The following is a 21,093-nucleotide window of genomic DNA, read 5'->3' on the forward strand; positions in this document are numbered from 1 at the left end:
GGTGCTATCTGCCTTTTAAACGTGCAGGCACTTTGCCATTCATTTCAGGCCACCCTCCACTATACCCTTACCAGCAGTATATTAAAGTTCAACTGCAATTTTTAAAAGAAAAATATGCCTAGAAAGACTTAAAAAAAAATCAAGAAATCTCTTTCAGGAAAGTAAAGGAATGTCAAAGTCCAAATGAAATAAATTTTTTACTTTTGAACAAATATGATTTTAACACAACTGAGTTCACCAGCAAACTCTTAGATAAACAGCATCTTAAAATAGGTATGAAACAGAATTTGCTTCAACCACTTGCACCATTACCCAATAAACAGTTTCAAAATATTTGGGGAAAGCCAGGTTATTTGGAAATATTATTTCTATATGAGAAAATTAATAAATCAAAGTAATTATTATCCTAGCTACTTAAATACAGTTCTATGCCTCTAGTATGTTAGTTTTGATGAACTTTGATTGAAATGAATATGACTTACAGAAAGCTTTTGTAGCTTTTGTTCCATACTCTTTTTTGTGTCTGATGATTCAAAACACTCTTCAAGATTCATTTTAACGTTGCTGAACCAGTCATTAAAATTCTTGCATTGATCTGCAGGGGGGAAAAAAATTGGCACTTGAAAGAAATGAATGTTATTTATGACATGCACAGATTAGTGAGTGCTTCCCCCCAAAAGATTCAACTGAATACATCCTTAATCAATCAATCAACCCTTTTCTCTAAATACAATCTGTGCAACCATTGCTAAGTAACGCCTAGATTAGCCTTTGTGTTCACAGTACTTGTTCACACTTCAAGATTCTCAGAAACACAGTAGAAGAAACATTGCACTCACCATTCAATAACTTAGAGAAGTGATCTTGCAAAACGCTTTTTTTGGTATTAAATAAATCACTGACACTTTCATATTGCTTTTTTAATTCAGAGAGTTCAGGAGTCAGGCAACCTATTTGATTCTCAAGTGATACCATACTTTGCTTTTGCTGCAGAATTTGCTGCTGTATCTCCTAAACATATAAACAAACAAACAACTATTAAGTCTTAAAATGGCCTCAATAACAACGCATGTTAGATCTCCATTGTTTTCATAAAAATAGATAATTTTCTATTGGGTGGATTTGCTTTCTCTTAGCCCATAAATGTATAAAAGCAATGCAATTTAATATCAAATAATTACTGTCCACAGAGCAAGTCCAAAGTGAAACTGCTAAAAATACACAAATTGTTTTTCTGAGATTTTCCCCCAAGCTTGCATTTTTTATTAACTACTTTTATTAAGTAGGTCAAGACTGTCAGAAGTAAGTGTGAAGGTAAGTCTGAGCCAGAGAAGGGAAGCAGCTGGGAAGTACCTCCAGTTTGGTAAAGATCTCCAAGCTGTCGGACGGAGACAGAGCTTTCAAGAGGGACTCGGTCATCCCGATCTGGGTCTTGGCTTGGTCGAGGTCTTCCCTTAGCTCAGCTGTGTTCCCACTGAGTGCAGAGCGGCTGGATTCGCCTGTCAAGAGCATTTTCACACGTTCTATCTTGTTCAAAATAGAAGACTCCATGACCTGAAATCATGAAACATATGAAGTACGGTTACAGATCGTACTGAACTAGATTTTAAGACAAACCACGCTGCTAGAAAGCGCGTTGAGATTGCTTCACTTCAATGTGAAATAAATTCTTCTCTACTTATAATTCTTCATTGTTCTACATCACTGATACGACAATTTGAACGGTGCCTTTAAAGCAGGGGTGGGGAACGTAGGCCTGCGGGCCTTTTAAAGCCCTTGAAATCATCTGGGCTGGTCCTGCCAAGGCAATCGCAGGCGGGACCTGAAATTCAATCAATCTAGGAGTTTTCTTCAAAGCAACATAAATTTATATACGTGAATTATAGTAAGTGAATGATGTTATAAATATCCAAATGGCCCTTGGCAGAAGAGAGGCTCCCCACCCCTGTTTTAAAGAAGAGAATAATATGAGAACTGAAAGTGAACGTCTGACTTTTTACGAGACTAATTTGAATCCTTCCCCCAAAACCAGTTTTATCTAGCATACCAACGGAGGGATTATTTCTTTTGAAAACATGTAAAAACATATAGTAAAAATTATATAGCCAGCATCTGTTGAGCATTTATTATGTACACAGCATCATGGTAAACACTTAATGCACGCACAAAAACACGGGCGTAAGGAGGTGAAGGAGGTTGGGTGCTCAAGATCAGACGGCTAATGAGTGCTGGCACCCGGACCTCACCCAGAAAGTCTGACTCATGCTCAGCCACACGAACATTCCCACTCAGCCACCACGCACTTCCATCTCCATAAAACTAACACATCTCTTCGCACAACAGAATTCACACTTGAGGCAATCCCCCTGTTTCTCCTTCTAGAAACCGAGTCACTGGAGCATATTTTCCTTCCTACACCCAAGACAACTCCTGAGGAAACCCCTGTTACTTGACAGGGGCCACACCGTGATACCTCTCCCTCCACACAGAGGCCTGTGAAATAAGGATGAAAGAATGCAAGATACAGTATTATTCATTCTAAAAGTGGAACAAAGATAAACGAGGCTGACTATTAAAAATGTGTTTCAATTTAATATAGGAATCAAACAAAGGTGAATTAAATAATGACCCTAATTTTATTCTAGGTTTAAGATTCGAACTCTGGTTTATGAGCATTAGAGTACTCTCATTGGGACTTTTAAATAAAAATTCCTTACCTGCAATTCAAGAGGTGTTTCGCTGCTTTGAAGCAGAAACTGTATTTTAGCCACTCTTTTAGAAAATTCTGAAGGTTTTTGTTCATGGACTTGTAACTCTGCCTACAACACATAATTGTAATAAAAATATTTTTATTGTATACCTTATTTTCTGGTACCCATGATTGCTACTGTTAATACACAGAACACGGAGGGCCTTTGGACTGCCCCTAACCACTTGGTTTTTGACAGAGTCCTGGGAGTTACAAACCCAAGCACCTTCATGGACCCAAGCACCTTCATGGACCCAACCACCTTCATGGACCCAAGCACCTTCATGGATGAGATAATGAAAGATAATTAAAATATCTGTGATTTTGTTAATAACAATGTCACATGCAAGTTCATCCTACTATGTTTTGATATATTTATAATTGGAACAAATATTACATTTTAGTTAGACATTCATGAAAATAAATGAATGTCTCCCATGTGAGGTCAATTTCTCCCAGGTAAGTTCATTTCATCCATGAATCCCTTGGATGTCTGTGAACGCCAGGTTAATATTATTTCCTAACATCTTCCCAGATATCATAAAAAAAGCAACACAGTTCAGGTCCCACTCAGGGGATTAGGAAAGAAATAAAAGATTTCTTTGTGATTTTTCTAGACAAATCACAAAAGAAAGCAAACTCATTATTAAAATGTCAACTGTGTAAAAAAAGAGCAGACATTTTATCTCTGTTCAATTACCTTCAGCATATCTCTTTCCACTTCAGTGAGTTGATGTAATTCCATTTTCTGAAGGACTTTTTCAGTCCACTCATCAATTACATCTTTTAAGCTAAAAAGTTTGTCCCATAAAGCTAGAGCTTGACCAAGGTTTTCATAGTAGTCTTCTGTCTTCTCATTTATCTACCATAATTATTAACACACAGAAATAACACATTTAGTAGGAAAAAGTATGAAAACCATTGTTTCAGTCAAACACTACTTTTAAATAAAATTTTAGTTTACCTTTACTGGCTATTTTGCTTTATTAGTCAACAAAAATTTTGCTTTAACATATCATGTACTTCTCTTTTCTACAAAAAAAAACATCTTAGCTGATGTGCTGCAGGTTATTCGCAATGAAAGCAATATTCTTCCTAATTTCTAAGCCACTATAAATAAAAGTTGCTTTTAAAAACCCAGGTGAAAATATAACACAAATTCTTAATTTGCAATTCATAAAAAAATATCATTAGTTCTCAAATAAAAATGTATTAAGTAAATATATAGTTGAACATAGTATCTTTCATGGATGAGGAACATATTAACTAATTTATTTCAAATAAGTTGAGCTTGCACTTTTATATATAGAAACTTATAGACCCATTTGTTAGTACTGCCTAAAACTCTGGATGTAAAGATAATTGCTAAGTCATAAACTTTATATTATTTGAACATTTTTACCATGAGTATTTTTGAATTTTGTAATCAGATCAAACATACTAAAGATACAACAGAAAAGGTCAATCGAATTGTTATAGAATAGAATTTCTAGTCAATTAAATGATCACTTACATCAAGCCATCTGTCCACAATAACATTAGCCTCTTTCTCAAAAGGAGGCTCTTCAAAGGTTCTCATTTTATTTAGATGAAATTGTAGATTTTTGCAGATCTGGTTAATCTTGTCAACAACTTCCAAATGTTCATTAAATTCTTCTTTGACAATTTCAATCTGTAAAAAAGTTGTAAAACATGTTTTGATCTACTGACATAGATGAACTGGTAAGAAACATGATTTCATTATTTGTTTTTATTGTCCCACTTTCTCAATGAAAAGTGTTTATAATCCTAACCATCTGATTTAACAATATTTCTACACCCAACTTTCTTCCTACTCTGCATGATGGAATATGATCTAAAACCATGTCTTTCTATCCATGAGAAATAATATTCTACCAAAAAAAAAGCATATCCATGCAATGGTATAAAAATGAGGTATAGATTCCTCCAATAAGAATCATCTTTCTAGTGTTAAAGAAAAAATGTTCTCATCTGAATAAAACACACAGAACTCTAAAAGATCTTTAATATGACTTCCAGTTTAATCTCCTATGATTCTAACTCCAACATCATCTCTCACATGGAAGCTGAAACACTATTTTATGAAAAGGCCAATGATCTTTAAAATGAAATTTGAGTGTTGACTAATGTATTCTTATTGTTTCACTCAATTTACTAATCTTACACAAACATTTTTAGTAACTACATAAAACTGGGAAATAGATTACTCATAAACAAAAATCTAAAAAGTATGCACCCGAGAAGGACTTTCATTTCTGGGAATATGGAGTAGACATACTTTTTCCTCTTCTTCCCACTAAGTACAATGAAAACCCCTGCACATCACACACAAAACTAATTAAAGAAGACTGGAAAGTGGAGAATTTAAGAAGGAAGAGCGGCCGAAACCGGTTTGGCTCAGTGGATAGAGCGTCGGCCTGTGGACTGAAAGGTCCCAGGTTCGATTCCGGTCAAGGGCATGTACTTGGGTTGCGGGCACATCCCCAGTAGGGGATGTGCAGGAGGCAGCTGATCGATGTTTCTCTCTCATCGATGTTTCTAACTCTCTATCTCTCTCCCTTCCTCTCTGTAAAAAATCAATAAAATATTAAAAAAAAAAAAAAGTTCTCATCACAAGAAAACTAAATTTAAAAAAAAAAAAAAAAAAAAAAAAAGAAGGAAGAGCGGCTGTGGGCATTAGCTCCTAAGGAACAACCTGGTGGTGCGCTCCCTGCCTTTTCTTTTCCCCTCCAATGTCCCAGACTGTGTGCTGAAGAAGGCAGCATCTGGTAATATAACAGACTAAAGAGTCCCAAGAAAGGCCTGCCCTCTTCAGCCAAAGTGCCAGGAATAGGACAACCTAGCAAGACAGAAAACTGTCAGAAAATCATCACTCCCTGAAGGTAAATAATATAGAAAAAAATGTGGCCAAACCCCCACCATATCAGCAAAGTCAACTGCACAGCCTAGACCTCTCCATCACTTGGCTGTAACAGAGGCCCCACCTTCACCCAACCAGGGTCCTGTCGGAGAAGGTCAAGTAAAGAGCCAGGACTTTCATTCCTGCTGGGCACCTGCCCCTCTGGTGTCACTAGAGGCCACCTAGGGAGCTGTGAGGAAGAGCCAGGGAGGTGTCAGCGGAAGCCTAGTGGGGAGCCAGAACTTTTACCCCCCACCAGCGATGACAAGGACACCCGAATTTCGGGGGTCAAGAAAGTATCCTGTTTGCAGATGACATGATTATCTAAGTAGGAGATAATCTCTAAAATACTCCTAGAAATCTATAATCTTCAACAATATAAAGATGATACTCCAAGGAATCTATAAAATACTCCTAGAGCTGATAAGTAGGTTCAAAAAAGATAGAAGAATATTAGATAAATATATAAAAATCAACTGTACTTCTATGTACTAACAACTCTACTTCTGTATACTAACAACAAATTTAAAATACCATTTCCAATTACTCAAAAAATTAAATGCTTAGATGTAAATCTAACAAAACATCCATAGGAGTTATATGTTAAAAACTACAAAATGCTACCCAGCTGGCGTGGCTCACTGGTTGAGCATCCACCTATGAACCAGGAGGTCATGGTTCGATTCCAGGTTAGGGCATATGCCGGGGTTGCAGGCTCGATTCCCAGTATGGGGCATGGAGGAAGCAGCTGATGAATGATTCTCTCTCATCATTGATGTTCCTCTCTCTCTCTCCCTTCCATTCTGAAATAAAAATATATATATATATTTTAAAAAACAAAACAAAAAAACTACAAAAAACTACAAAAGAATTATGAAATTCTAAATAAATGCAGAGAAATACCAAGTTCATAAATACCTAGAAAAAGGAACACAGGCTCTCCCTGTATTATTTCTTATAACTGCATGTGACTATAATTATTTCAAAATAAAAAGTTTAATTAAAAACTAAACATTTTTGATGAAAAAAATTACTGAGAGGTTCTATTTCCTGACTTCACACTGGCAAGGCTGAAAGGCAAACCAAGTGGTATTGGGACATAATAAACGTTTGTTCAATTAAATGGAAAAAAGATATATAGCCCTAGCCGATGTAGCTCAGTTGGTTCAGCATCATCCCATGAATCCAAAGGTTGCCAGTTCGATTCCTGGTCAGGGCACATGCCCAGGTTGTGGGTTTGATGCCTGGTGGCGGTGCGTACCAGAGGCAACCGATCAATGTCTCTCTCCCTCATGTTGATGTTTTCTCTCTCTTTCCCCCTCTCCCTTCCTCTCTCTTTCAAAACATCAATAAAAACACATGTGAAGTATATTACATGTGTTTAAATTAGGATGGATGTATACCCATCCTCATTCTTATTACATTCGGAGAACTTCGTTGTTAAATTGACACAAGCAGATGAAAAGACAGAGGGGGAGAGGGTACTTTTGCATCGACAGGAACTGCAGGTTTTGTTCTGTAATGAATGGAAGGGGGAGAGGAAAGAAAGCTAGGTCCCCTCTGACATTTCCCAAACTTTAACAGTCCCCTGACAGTTCAGCTTTCTAGCCTTACTTTCACACTCTTTCATTAAGGAGAGTAGAAATGTGGCACCATGTCCTAGATAAACATCCGGGTTTCTATAGCTTTGGAGGACAAAAGTTCTCAGTGGTATCACATTTCAGCCACTGAGCATCATGACAACGCATGCCACAGAAATGGATTGTTTCTGAAGACAGTACCTAGGTCATCACAAAATTGACCGAAAGTTGTGTTAACGATCAGTAGCACTAAAATTTGCTTTTATCTGGTCATTTAAAAAAGTGTCTGGGAACAAAATTAAACACCAGTGTACTAGCACTTCTATGTCTTCCATACAAAATTATATGTTATTTCAGCAAATATATAAAGTGCCCATATGCTAGACACCATGCTAGAAGTAAAATTCTCAACATAATAATTTTTTCAATGCCTGGACTTGTATATTTAAAAATTATAGTTATTTTATTAATTTTAAAACAACCTTTTGTGAGCTAACCATTAAGTTGAAAAAGGGGTATAGATGAAGCAAAGTTAACCAATTTTTACTTCTGTCATACACATACTTCAAATATGTTTTCAGGAAAGACACTATTGTGATGATTGAAACATGACTTTGCAGTCAGATAGACCTGGGCATAAGTAATAATTCTATCGTTCATAAATTAGCCATATGGTTTTTATGTTATTTAATAAGAAACTCTAAGAAGCTCTTATCCTAATCCCCAATGTAATGATATTAGGAGATGAGGCCTTTGGGAAGTAATTAGGTCATAAGGGTCGCGCTCTCATGAATAGGATGAGTGCCCTCATAAAAGAGACTCCAGAGAGTTCTCTTGACCTCGCCACGGTGTGAGGACCAGGGAAAAGATGGCCACAAGTGTGTGACCTCAGGCCAGGGGCACTGAAGGTGTAGGATCCCAGCCTAGGAGAGCTACAGGGCTCCTGTGGAGAGCCACTGGGGATGGGAGGGTCATCCAGTTAAGCCATGGGGGGGATGAGGCCATCCAGTGGGCTTAGAGGCAGAGCATCAGGCCACAGAGGATTATTCTCAAGCCTTACGGTTTCATGTTGTTTGCCTTCTTAGGTTTTGGTCTTACTTCTTTCTTCTTTCCTATTTCTCCATTTTGGAACGGATATACCTACCTGTCCCACCACTGTATTTTGAAAGTATATAATTTGTTGGGTTCCATGGGTTAGCTGCTGGAGAGAAATTTCCCTCAGGATGAAACGTACCTTGAGTCTCACCCACATCTGATTTAGAGGATATGCAGATGAGACTTTGGACTTAGATTTTAGAGTTGATGCTGGAGCAAGTTAAGACTTTGGGGGCTGATGGGATGAAATGCATATACTTTGCATGTAAGAACACAGATTTTGGGGGGGTCAACAGCAGAATGTTATAAACTGTGAGAACTGTCTCCAAAACTGTAAGAAATAAACTTCTGTTGTCTATAAGCCACCCAGACTACGGTATTTTTGTTATAGCAGCCCAAACAGACTGAGACAACAGGCATAGAGGCACTAATGATGGCAGGAGGGTCAATACCTGGACTTAGATGTCCATTAATGCGAGTCATTCAGGAGAGGGGCCACCTGCCTGAAGGTGATGGAAGGAATTTTTCCTGGTCAAAATTACAATTTTGGTTATACAGTTATGGGTGTGGGAAGAGTGTTCACACAACTGAGAAGCGAGACCATTTAGAAATGCAGATAGGCCAAAGGCCAAGTTACCCCAAGGTGTGCCTCTGTGGCCTATAGATTATTTGAGCTAAAGTCAACTTTAGCAGAGAGACTCAAGAAAAACTTCTGTCCCTCCCATAACTACCTACATGAACCTGAATTAGGCATCTGCCCATAAAAAGAGATGATCAGAGGTAACCTCTTTTGACCTATCTATAGGGCAGGGTAAACTTCTATTTACTGAACATCTGCTCTGCTTATCACCCTGCAATAACCCTTTGAGGCCCCCAAGGCACCTTGCCCCACCCCTAGCTGAGAATGTCCTATGTACCCATTTCCCTTTTTGTCTCTGAACCTCCAATGCACATGGGGGTTTCTGACTCTCTCATGAAGGCTGGGTTCCCCAAGCGATGTATTAAATTTGTTCTTTTCTCTTGCTAATGTGTCTCATGTCTGTCTGATTATTAGACCAGCCGGAAAAAAAAACACGAGTGTTTTTTTCTTACCCCACAACCACACACACAGTGGGCATCATGACTGACACCATTAAAAGATTAAGTCCCAGGTACACTGCTAGGTACTCTACCGATGCTACCTCACCAAATAGGATAGACAGAGCTTTTTTGCTGGTAACAGGATCCAACTTAATAGGCCAAAGGTAGGACTCGAGGACAAAGGAGGATTAGCACAAACCAAGAACAGCTGCAAGCAAGAGGGACTAGATATGTCTGGTCAGCATACAAGACAGGGACTTAGGGGACAAGACAGTGATTAAGGCTGAGACCTTGATTCTGAAACAGGAGTGCTTAATGGGAAACTGTTGTCAGGGGCACACAGAAGAGTAGTTACGTGAACTGTGACACACGGGTGAGGGGATCTTGTACGGCTGATCGTGCTGGATTCTCTGAGAACCGAGGGAACCACAGCGCCTTAAATCCACTGGGATGAGGACAGGACCCTCCTAGACTCCGAGACCACCACACCCAGAAGCTGCTCTGCTGGACAGGTTGCAATGGAGCCGCGCCAACTGACTATCCGCTCATGGTCTTGGTGGCCTCCCTCATGGAACACCAGTCACACAGTCATGACTGTACAACTGGTATCTATCTAATCCAGCCCCTTTCTGACTGGTCCGTCTCAAGAAACTGAGTCTGAGAAAGTGGGTCCCTGACAGGGGCTACTCCTCGGCTGTGGCACCGGCCATGTGTCTGCACCCCGAGTGCCACGGCAGCTTCAGGGACAGGAGTTCCAGATAAAGAATAAATCGTCCTTGTAAGCTTCTCCTGATGTTGTTCTCAGCAACGGGGAAGTTTAATAAAATTGCTTTCTAACAACCAGCTGGGTCAAGCAGACTGGGCTTCACACGGGATTTTGACTCTCTGACCGCACTTTGGCATCGTGCTCACAAACCAGCAGGAAAAGCAACGTGCTGGTGAATAAGCACACAGGACAGTGTGATCTTCTCTGTCTCCCTTTCTGCCACTCTGATGGATAACCACACAAAATCATAGAAAACAATGACACCTAGTGTCCAAAAATGTTATTCTTCTTAGAACATGAAGCTGTGCTTGGCGAGGCTATGAACATGACAGAACCACCTGCAGAACAGCTCACGCGCCTTTTGCAAAAAGCAAATAAGTAAAAAGGTAATTTTCCCCTTTGTCCACTAGCAACAGAGGGGATTGTCTCACTGTCTTCATTCTCTCAAGACTGCAATGAAGTGTCAGGTTCCTTGAGGCAGAAGGTCAGTGCACACATGGATGGTTACCACCTCCCGGAGGGAGCAGCAGCCCCGCCCCCCCCCCCCCCCCCCCCCCGGACTCCAACACAGCCACCCGCCAGTGCCAAACCCAGACAGAGGCGACCCAGTCTCAACCTGGGGGTTGATTTTTTTTTTTTTTTTAGCTCTGCTGACATACTCAATAAATTCTTAGATATTTGGTAAAGAACAGTCACTAGTAACTTCTTTCAAACCAAGTTTTGAAAAAGACTCCATTTATAATATCCTCTTTATTGCCAGGCTAGTGAGCAAGGCCATGGTATTTCGTTAGGAATCTGGACTCACCTCTGCTATCCTTTTCTTCAGGTTATCCTTCCCCATGTACGAAGCCTGAAGGGAGATGACATTCTCTTCTTTTTGAATCAAAGTCGTCAAGACACTTTTAAAATTCTGATATTGTTTTAAGAGCTCCAAAACGCGTTCACACTGGTCAAGGCTATCAGAAGGGAAACATGTAAAACAGCTAAACATCTGAAAATAACAAAGCCATTCTTTCTCTCTTTCACTATCCTTATAATGACCAATAAGTTACAGAAGGATTTTTCTTCTTGACATGGTTTATAATAGTTTTACCAATTTAACCTAAGAATGACGGCACCTACGTGCCATACCACGTGGATGGTAAAAACAGCCACTGGACTCGTATTTTCACCCGATCAATATTAAAAAGTCACTAGATGTACGCTTTAGAAAGAAACCTACAACTCATGACCTTGAGGAATCGGCATCTCAATTTCATCCTTAACCAAAAATCATCTTGAAAAACTGTGCCTCCCTAGAATTATTCTTGGAGATCATTTCAATATTGATTTAGCAAGTCACAAGTTGCTTATGTCTACTTAACTCATTCTAGATTTAGCCCATTTTAAAAAGTATAGTACAGATAATGTGGCAGTTAGGACACCTGGTTTCTAGTTATGGCTGGGAACTAATTAGATATATGACCTTAGGTAAGTTACTTTAGGTCCCAGAACCTCAATTCCTTCCTCTGTAAAAGTGAAGGATAGACTAGATCAAATACCACAAAGAGGCTTTATCTTGACTGTATACACTCAGGTCCCAGAAGGAAAGTATAGAAAGTGTACTCGGAAGTTCGGTGGTGAAAGGACCACTGCGAGCAGAGTTAAGGGAATCACCAGAGAGCCGAGCCACCCAGGGACTGACAGCAGCAATAGCTTTTTTTTTTTTTTTCATTCTCATCCAAGGATATTTTTTCCATTGAGGTGAGGGAGGGCAGAGGAGGGGGAGAGGGAGAGAGAGAAAGAGCCCGAGATTGGAAGACGCCAAGCTGCTGGCTTTAAAGATGGAAATAAGAGACACACGCCAAGGATTATACGAGGAAGCCTCCAAACGACAAAAAAGGCAAGGAAAGGGATTCACTCCTGAAGTTTCCAAAAGAAACAGAGCTTGATTCGGGGATTTCTGACCTCTAGACTGTAATAAAACCTCGTGACATTTTTCAGCCACTAAATTTGAGGTAACTGGTTACAGCAGCAATGGAAAACAAATTCAGGGGAGGGGAGGAGAATTAACATACGGTGTGTGTATCAGCCTTCCTAGATAACCTCTTCAATTCATCAAGCCACAGTCTGTGAGTCCAGGGCTGCCCAGACACTGGCCCAGGGCGCTTCCAGGGCGAAACTCCTGCTTGCCCTCCGTTAGGTGCCGGGAATGTGTGTTGATTGTGCCACAGAGCACCTGGCAGAGGCGGGCGGGATTCTGTCCTTACCATTCAGTGACGGAGGCTTTGGTGCTCTCCCACAGGAGCGCTGTATTCTGGCACTGCTGATTCAGAGCTTTTTCTCTGCCGTCTTTGAATTGTGGAAGAGAACCCGCCATTTCTTGCAAGTGTTTCTTCTCTTTTTCATACTCATCTAGGTCCTTTTCCAGTCTGATTAATGACTTTTTTCTTGATGAAAGAGAAATGATTGATAGCCAATCATTAGCCAATTTGACAGGATACAAATGAGGGTAATTTGGGGAGCACATTACCTTTAATATGTCCTCAGGAGGTTTAGGAAGACAAAAATTACACATTAAAAATTGCTATTACAGAGTTCAGGAGGCTCTCTGCATCCCCACTATACTAATATGGGGTTTATTAAAATAAATATACAAAAACAATAACATTTTTCTGTGATGAACACACTTATAAAGGGTGTGTATATGCATGTGAGGAAAAAGAGAAAGAATATGTGTGCCGTAAACAAGTGGGAAAGAGAGCATGGTGTGGAGAGAAGAAAAGAGATAAACAGTAGAGCGCTACAAGGCTGCTAAGGAGGGGGCCGGGGGGTCCGAGGAGGAAGGGAAAACTTGTATGTCTACCCTGTGTACTACAAGCTCTCCCATATCAAGAAAAAGAGTCATTTGAGCTAAGGGTGTTAAGGTGCAAACTCATCCTGGAGGAATGAACGCCATTCACCAGGGTCTAAATTGCTTTTATCAGATAGTCACTGTCTCTACTTTCTCTTTTCTGGTTTCTCTTGAATCCACTCCTATTCCCTACAGCTCCTCCAAAAACTGCACAAGACCTCCAGGAACCACCGCATTGCTGAACTCATGCACCCCTCAAATCCTCACCGTCCTTCCCTCGTCAGCAGCCTCTGACACAGTTGCTTACATCTTCTTCGCTGAAAGACCCCACTTGGCTCCCAGGACTCTCTTGATTTTCCTTCCACTCCACTGACCACTCCTCAGCATCTCTGCCTTGTTCCTCCTCATCTCCCACGACCCCCCTCCTCCCAATGTACAACACTGACCTCTCCTCTTATCTATTTAAATCAAGGGTAGGGAACGTCCAGCTCGCAGGCCATATCAGACCCTCGAAACCATTTGGTCTGGCCCTGCCAAGACATTAGGGGTGAGTTAATTAAATGTTTGACCAAATATAACTTAATTTTTAAGTCGATAACTTTGTATGGGCCGCAAATTATGTTATAAATATCCAAGTGGCCGTTGGCAGGAAAAAGGTTCCCCACCCCTGACAACTCAATCTGCTACTCGTGGCTTTAAATAGCATTCCAAAATGCTAGCAACTCTCAAATGCATACCTGTAACCCTGACCTCTCTCCCAACTCTGATGCCATCTGTTTTTAAGAGTCTTACTGATATCCATACTTGAAAGTCAAACAAGTATTTTGAACCTATCACGTCTAAAACTGAGCACACCTGATCTTTCATTCACTACCTGACAATTTCAGTCTTGGTCACTTCAGTTAATGGTACCCCAATCTTTCTTTTACACCTCATGTTCAATGTGTCAACAAATCTTGTAGACCCTACCTTCAAGAAATATCCAGAAATCTTAAAACTTTTCATCATTTCACCACTGGTCCATACCACCATCATCCCTCACCTGGATTACTGAAACAGATCAAACTAGACTTCCTGTGTCTTCCCTTAACTTCTAGTCTGTACTAAACACATCAACCAGAGAAAATCAGTTACAACAAAACCAAGTCGTTTCCCTCTGCTCAGCACCCTCCAATGACTTCTCAATGCCACTCAAAAAAGAAGCCAAGCCCGGCTGATATGGCTCAGTGGTTGAGCATTGACCTATGAACCAGGAGGTCACGGTTGTTCCTGGTCAGGGCACATGCCTGGGTTGTGGGCTCGATCCCCAGTAGGGGGCACACAGGAGGCAACCAATCAATTAATTTCTCTCATCATGATGTTTCTCTCTCTCTCTGTCTCCTTTCCTCTCTCTGAAATCAATAAACACACACACACACACCATACACATACACACACACACACATACATGTGTGTGTGTGTATGTATATATATATGTGTGTGTGTGTATATATATATATATATATATATAGAGAGAGAGAGAGAGAGAGAGAGAGAGAGAGAGAGAGGAGACTTTTTAAAAGAAAAAGCCAAAGTAATCACATGGCCCACAGTCCCTTCATGAGCTAAGCCTCATCCCATCAAGTATCTCCCTGACACCCTTCAAATCTCTTCACCTCACTGCTGACCTTCTCACCTCCCAGCCTCTCCTCAAACATGGCAGGCCTACTCTCACACCTGGACTTTGTACCCATTGCTCCCTCGGTCTGGAAGGTTCTTCCTCCAGGTAGTCACTTAGCTAGCTCTCATCCCATCTTACTTTCTAGTAAAACATCGTTAATGATCCTATTTGAATTGCAACCCTCTTGTCCTTCTTTGCTTAATTTTTCTCCAGAGCTTATCTCAGCATCAAATACACTGATATCTTACCCCTCCTTCAAGCACCCTGGCCAGTGTGGCTCAGTGGATCTCAGTTTGGTTCCCAGTCAGGGCACATACCCAGGTTGAGGGTTTGATCCCCAGTCGGGGTGTGTGCAGGGGGCAACCAATCGATGTTTCTCTCTCTCTCCCTCTCTTTCTCTCTCACCCACTTGCTTCTTCTTTCTCTAAAATTAATAAAGGCATGTCTTAGGGTGAGGATTAAAAAATAAAATAAATAAATGAGCTCTATAGGGGCTATATAAAATGAAAGCAATTATTATTTGTAAATGTGTAATTTTCATTTAAAAATTAATGTTTATGTATGTATTCTTTCTAAATCTATAATAAAAATATATTAACAATGAATCAATAATTAAATAAGTATTTCGTTTGACACCTCATTAGGAACTGGGGCACTACAGGAATGAAAGATTCATTGAGACTGAGGTCACAGGGACATTCAGAGGAAAGGGCTTGGTCAGCTAAAGACCTCAAGAGAGCACTGAGCCTGAAGGACTAGAGATGGACCGAGGAGAAAGAACGTGGGAGAGATTTACTAAGGGGAGGGGAGCTTCACAAAAGTGCCTTTTCCTGTTGGTATCGGTATAGAGAGGCCGAGTCTGTACGGCAGAATTAAAACAGCTCTCATATTGAAGGCTGCCAACCTCAGTTTACCCCAGTTCTGTTCAGTCCCCAGAACCGACACTAACCGTAGCTTACCTCAATCTCAGGCTCTCCCACTGAGACCCCACCCTAATCCTGATGGGAGGAAGCATGAACCCAAATAATCAAGGAAGAAGTAGGGACAAGGTGAAGCATGTGCATCGGTAGCCGATGCTCCCACTTCTTTATGACCAAATGTGTGGAGTTCCAGTCTTCCCCCATCAAGAGAACATAGTGAATACACTGCCTAAAGCGACTCTGCAGCAACTGGTGTACTTTATCCACATCTTAGCTCCCTACTCCTTTGTCCGTCAGAATGAAAACTTTACAAAAAAAGAATTACATAACATTTAGTAAAGACACAATATCAACTAGAAGAAAGTTTGAAAAGTCTACGGAAAAGAATGCTGAATGCTCATAGAGTGGGACGGGACAGAAATAGACAGGAAGAAATAGACAGGAAATATCTATTCAAGTATAATAGATATTTGAAAACACAGAAAAGTGTCACCTTGGGGGGGAAATTGACGGAAACAACACTTACCGTTGTTTCACAGCTGGAACAGTCGGATCCTTAAGACCAATTTTACTGATTTGACTTTGCACCTCTAGAATATTTTTCAGGAGTTCATTATTTTTTAAAATACAAGCATCTAGTAACTTGTCTTCTTCCGTGAGTTCCTCCTGTCCGCCAGAGCCACAGGTCTCAAATGAGGGTTTGGCCAGAGCATTGAGAAGTTTTTCACAGGACATGTCTTCACCCCGTCCGGCATCTTTAAAGCTTATATCAAGCATCTTCAAATGTTTATCCAAATGCCTGGCCTTCTCTTTCATCAGATAAATTTCTCCCTCTTTATTTTTCACTGTCAACGTATCTTCTGATGCCACCTGTGTACCCGAGGCTGGAGGGTCTGTGACAAGCCCACCAGGGAGGGCAGCTGTTTTCAGGGAAGCCAAAAAGTCTTCCAGAGCCCTGAGGGCATCTCTACTCCTCTGGACCCTGCGGTTCGTCTCCTCAAGCTGTGATCTGTGTTTCAGGATAATGGTCTGTGTTGCACGTAAATCAAGTGGGTGTAATTCCTTTAATGCAAAGTTGCCCAGCTGCTCCAAATTGTTACAAATGTCTATCTGTTTTGCTATGGAATCTTGGATATCCTAAAATTAAGGTAAGAAGAGCTGAAACGGCTGAGGTAGAAAAAAGAACGGCTGCAGGGCAGAAACTAACCTGAAATTATGTCACTAGGTTTAATCTAGAAAACCGCTTCTCAGTTTAACCAGGGCTGACAGTTTCAACATTTTAATTACAGATGACCAGATGGCCCACGGCTTTATCATCTGGTACCCTTCCAGATGTTTCCATCCCCAAAAGAAAACAAGTATATAAACCCATTGCTTCAGTGAAAATAATCACAGATTGAACTGTTGAGATATGTTTATAATCTGAAATAAAAACCTCACTATTTTGTACTGATGATGGGATTTGGAGTAAGTAAACTGTGGAATATGCTGATATATGCATATGAGTCTAGCATGATACTTAAGATTTCAGTCATTGGAGAAGGCATTCATAAGGAATCCTTCATTTTGAATTCAAAGAAAATACCTTGTTACTCCATAGTAACTACTTCCAAATTTGAAAGGAATTAAAGAGTTGAGAAATAAATAACAAGTATAACTTATTAAAGATTTTTCTGCCATCGCTTATATTCTAAATGCATATTATTGATGCATAATCAAAAATGCATAAACATGTATAAGTAAATCTCCAAGGAACCGATTATTCTGTGACTATCCTGTGAGAACTGGTACGTACCTTCAGGTTTTGATAAATGCCATCAGCATCGGTGAAGTGAAATTCTTCAATGGCCACGTCATGCAGAAGGAGCAGGTCTGAGCCACAGAGAAGGAGCGATGCCTTCTCCACAGGTATCACAAGCTGCAGCGCAGTCTCCAGAGACTCCATTCTAGGTGCAAAAGAAACTAGATGTGAGGGGGAACCAGAGATGAAAGATACCCTATAAAACCCATTAATGCCATCACTTACCCAAGAACAGAAAATAATCGTCCAAAAAAAATACATACCATGATATGTACAGATCATCACATTAAAACACAAACCCAGCAATCCAAAAATGCCAAAGAATGAGTTGTTTCCTATACAAATATTCTTATTAGCTTAATGGATGCCACGCTAAATGAAAAACTGTAAAATACAAATTACTGAATGTAATTTAACACTGCCTTGATAACAAAGAAACCTCATTATGAATACTAATTATTTTATTCATGGAAATATACTAGAGCTCCAAGAATAGGCTCTACTAATAATAAATTGGAATGCGTGACCCTGGGTGGTTAACATAGATTCTTCGCCTCAGTTTCCTCCAAGGTAAAACAGGGATATGTACTGGGGAGACACATCCTATGTGTAGGGCTAATTACAGCAGTCTCATTTTAGAAATAAGGAAATCAAGGCCCAGAGAAGTTATGCAACATGGGCAGATTCATGCCCAAGGGGGGAGTATGATCTTTAGAACTCAACAGACTTTAAATTCCACTTAAGTCTCTGGCCAGTAGTGTGGCTTGATTAGGTATTTAACCTCCCTACCAGTTTGCTCATCAGTAAAATGGCAATCATAATGGCAGCCTCTCGTAGGGTGTTGTGACAGCTCAGGAAAATAACATACTAGTACAGTGCTAGCCTAGCTTAAAATGGCATTTAAAAATTTAGTAAGTTCTTTAGTATAAACCTCAGAATTATACCTGGTATTAAGAGTCATCTGGAACTCTCTTTCTTTCTCCTTTAATTTGTCCCTTGCTTTAATTATAAAAGGCTTCTTTATGTCACTCTCTAGCTCTTCTAACTGCAATGAAGTGATTTCAAACTCTTTCCAGCAGGCATCAGTTTCATTCTTTAAGACCTGGATGAAACACATAAATTTATTTATCAGCTTATGGGTTAACAGGCACAATTATTCTGTTCTTATAAAATGAGATAGCCACAAACTGCGGGCACAAAGTTTCCCATAAAAATACATTAAAACAATATTTTCTGCCCTGGCCAGTTTTCTCAGTGGTTAGGGCATCAACTCACGGACGGAAGGGTTGAGGGTTTAACTCCTGGTCAAGGGCATGTATCTTGGTCCCAGGTTCAATCCCCAGCCCGTCAGAATGAGTGCCAGAGGCAACCAACAGATGTGTCTCTGTCATGTGGATTTCTCTCTCTCCCTCCTCCCTCCCTTCCACTCTTTCTAAAAATCAATGGAAAAAATATCCTTGGGTGAAGATTAAGAAAATATTTTTTCCCAGCCATCTACAAGTAAAGGATCTGTCAGGGAACAATGATATTCACTCGGCTATCAGAGGGCCCTTTTAATGAAGTCAAGGGAGTCAATGACATCGCTTTCACCCAAATCCAAACCCCTTCCCCTAAGCTGGGTGCACAGAATACAATTCAGAAAGACACATACAGTCCTAAGAACAGACTTTCTACTTCCACTAGAGAATAAATGTGTTTCTCCCTAAACTAAAAGAAAATTTGAGTGAACCAAAACTATTTATAGCAAACAAGAAGTGAATAAAAAAATTATTTTTATTTATAATTAAACACCTAAAACTTCTATACCCTTTCAGTGCCTTATATTGATTCTTAAAAAAAAAAAAAATAAGGCGTTATTACAAAATTTTACTGCTTACTCACCAGTATAATTTGCTCCTCACTTTCCCCAGGTATTAGTATAGCTTTTCTAACCAACTCATTTTTCAGTCCCTGGAGTAAGGTCTCAAGACAATTTAATTGTGTTGAAAACGTGCTAAATCCATCATTTGAAGAACTGAGATTTTTACCATATGAATTTTGCTTATTCAGATGGAAAATAGAGAGCAGCCAGTCGGAAGGAAGAAACGAGAAAATATGGGAGGGTGTTAAAGGGAACCACACAAGGCCCTTTCTCCACCTGATGGGTTTTCTGTGAGGGTTCACTCTAATGCACTTCCAAGCTTACAAGTGTCGCATTGCCATGCACAGATCATCTTCAAAATAAGGAAGGTATTTATTGGTAGGGCTTACGATTGATGTTCCTACCACTAGCTGTTTCTGTAGCTCTTGAATCAAAGGCATTACTTCCTCTGATGCTCTCCAGGAAGACCGCCCAGCACGTAGAGTGAAAACTCCCTCCACTGCCTGCCCCTTGCTTACTGTCCAACATCAGACAGACATTGTGACAGCTTGGTTAAGACGATGAACAACTGAAAAGTATTTAGAGTCACTGGTATTTCATGTATTGTTGATTTTAGAGCAACCTAGAAGCAAGCAGTGTTGGTTAAAATTGCCTCCGACCACATGGTTTTGGCCAATTCATCTGAAGCCCTCATTCCCATCCCAAGCGCAATAAAAAATTTTGCAAGCCACAATATCGAGAGTATCAAATTAGAGCATGCGCAATAAATTAGGACCCTGAGCCAAAGTCTCTCCTGGGTTTGATACTTGAATGCAAATCACTGTCTGGAATCGGGTGACATTAGACATGCAATCCAACCAAGTTCTTGAAAACATCTGGCATATGGGACCTCAACAAAAATGGAGACATCTATATTCATGGTGGTGTTATTTTCTAATAAAAGGTAAACTCATAATAGTTTCAATAATTACCTGTAGATCTTCCAGTTTATCCTGCAGACAGGCACTACTCCTTTCCCCATCGCTAGGGAAATCAGAAGTAACCCTAACTTTGTTGTTTTGCAGGTGTAGTTCAAGAGTTTCTGTGAGTGTATCATACCTGGGAAAAATTAAATGTGACATTACTTAATTTAAAAAATAAGACAAAAAAAGTTTTTCAATTACTCTCAATTATGCAGGAGAAAAATCCCAGGAATTTCTGTTGAAATTACTGGACCACATGCAAAAATTCTGACCCGAGCATAATAAGAACTTATTAAAGTACTAGAGGCCCAGTGCACAAAAATTTGTGCACTGGGGCAGGGGGTCCCTCAGCCCAGCCTGAGCCCATTCATAGTCCAGAACCCCTTGGGGGATGTCCACCTGTCGACTTAGACCCACTCCCCAGGGGATCAGGCCTAAGCTTGCAGTCAGACATCCTTCTGGCAGTCAGGGAGCCCTGCATTGAGCATCTGCCCCCTGGTGGCCAGTGAGCATAATAGCAACCAGTCATTCTGCTGTTCAGTCAATGTGCATATTAGCCTTTTATTATTATTATATAGGATGTCCCTATTTCCCCCCTTTTGCCCCCTCTGCCCAGCTCTTGCCCTCCACTTCTCTCTGGCTATCACCATACTATTGTCTGTGTCCATGGGTTATGCATATATTTTCTTTGGCTAATCCCTTCTTTAAATTCACTTCTTTAAATTTTTATTTTCAGATAAGTGCTTATAACTGCACTATTATATATTTTCTATTATATCATTTAGAATTAAGATATTTTTTAATTGAACACTTGTAAATTTTAACACAATTTAATAAATTATGCTAAAAGCAATTAGGAGATTTTT

The 21,093-nt window shown here is 40.1% G+C and overlaps 1 protein-coding gene across 2 annotated transcripts in view; it reads right to left on the reverse strand.

The window, feature by feature from the left end:
- The window catches only part of SYNE2 (spectrin repeat containing nuclear envelope protein 2), a 304,773-nt gene that overhangs the window by 169,774 nt on the left and 113,906 nt on the right, over positions 1-21,093 (reverse strand). For both annotated transcript variants that reach the window (XM_070418606.1, XM_070418595.1), the window contains exons 27-38: positions 20,237-20,363; positions 18,349-18,506; positions 17,399-17,549; positions 16,130-16,740; positions 12,440-12,619; positions 10,996-11,146; positions 4,263-4,421; positions 3,450-3,611; positions 2,718-2,819; positions 1,354-1,554; positions 840-1,011; positions 483-595 (exon numbers count right to left, since the gene is read on the reverse strand). In XM_070418606.1, the coding sequence (XP_070274707.1) occupies positions 483-595; positions 840-1,011; positions 1,354-1,554; positions 2,718-2,819; positions 3,450-3,611; positions 4,263-4,421; positions 10,996-11,146; positions 12,440-12,619; positions 16,130-16,740; positions 17,399-17,549; positions 18,349-18,506; positions 20,237-20,363 (2,287 nt within the window). The remainder of the gene's footprint in view (positions 1-482; positions 596-839; positions 1,012-1,353; positions 1,555-2,717; positions 2,820-3,449; positions 3,612-4,262; positions 4,422-10,995; positions 11,147-12,439; positions 12,620-16,129; positions 16,741-17,398; positions 17,550-18,348; positions 18,507-20,236; positions 20,364-21,093) is intronic.

The sequence above is a fragment of the Myotis yumanensis genome, unplaced genomic scaffold (genome assembly GCF_028538775.1).
Source record: "Myotis yumanensis isolate MYYU_CA2020_CCGP unplaced genomic scaffold, mMyoYum1.0.hap1 SCAF_1, whole genome shotgun sequence".
Lineage (NCBI taxonomy): Eukaryota > Metazoa > Chordata > Mammalia > Chiroptera > Vespertilionidae > Myotis > Myotis yumanensis.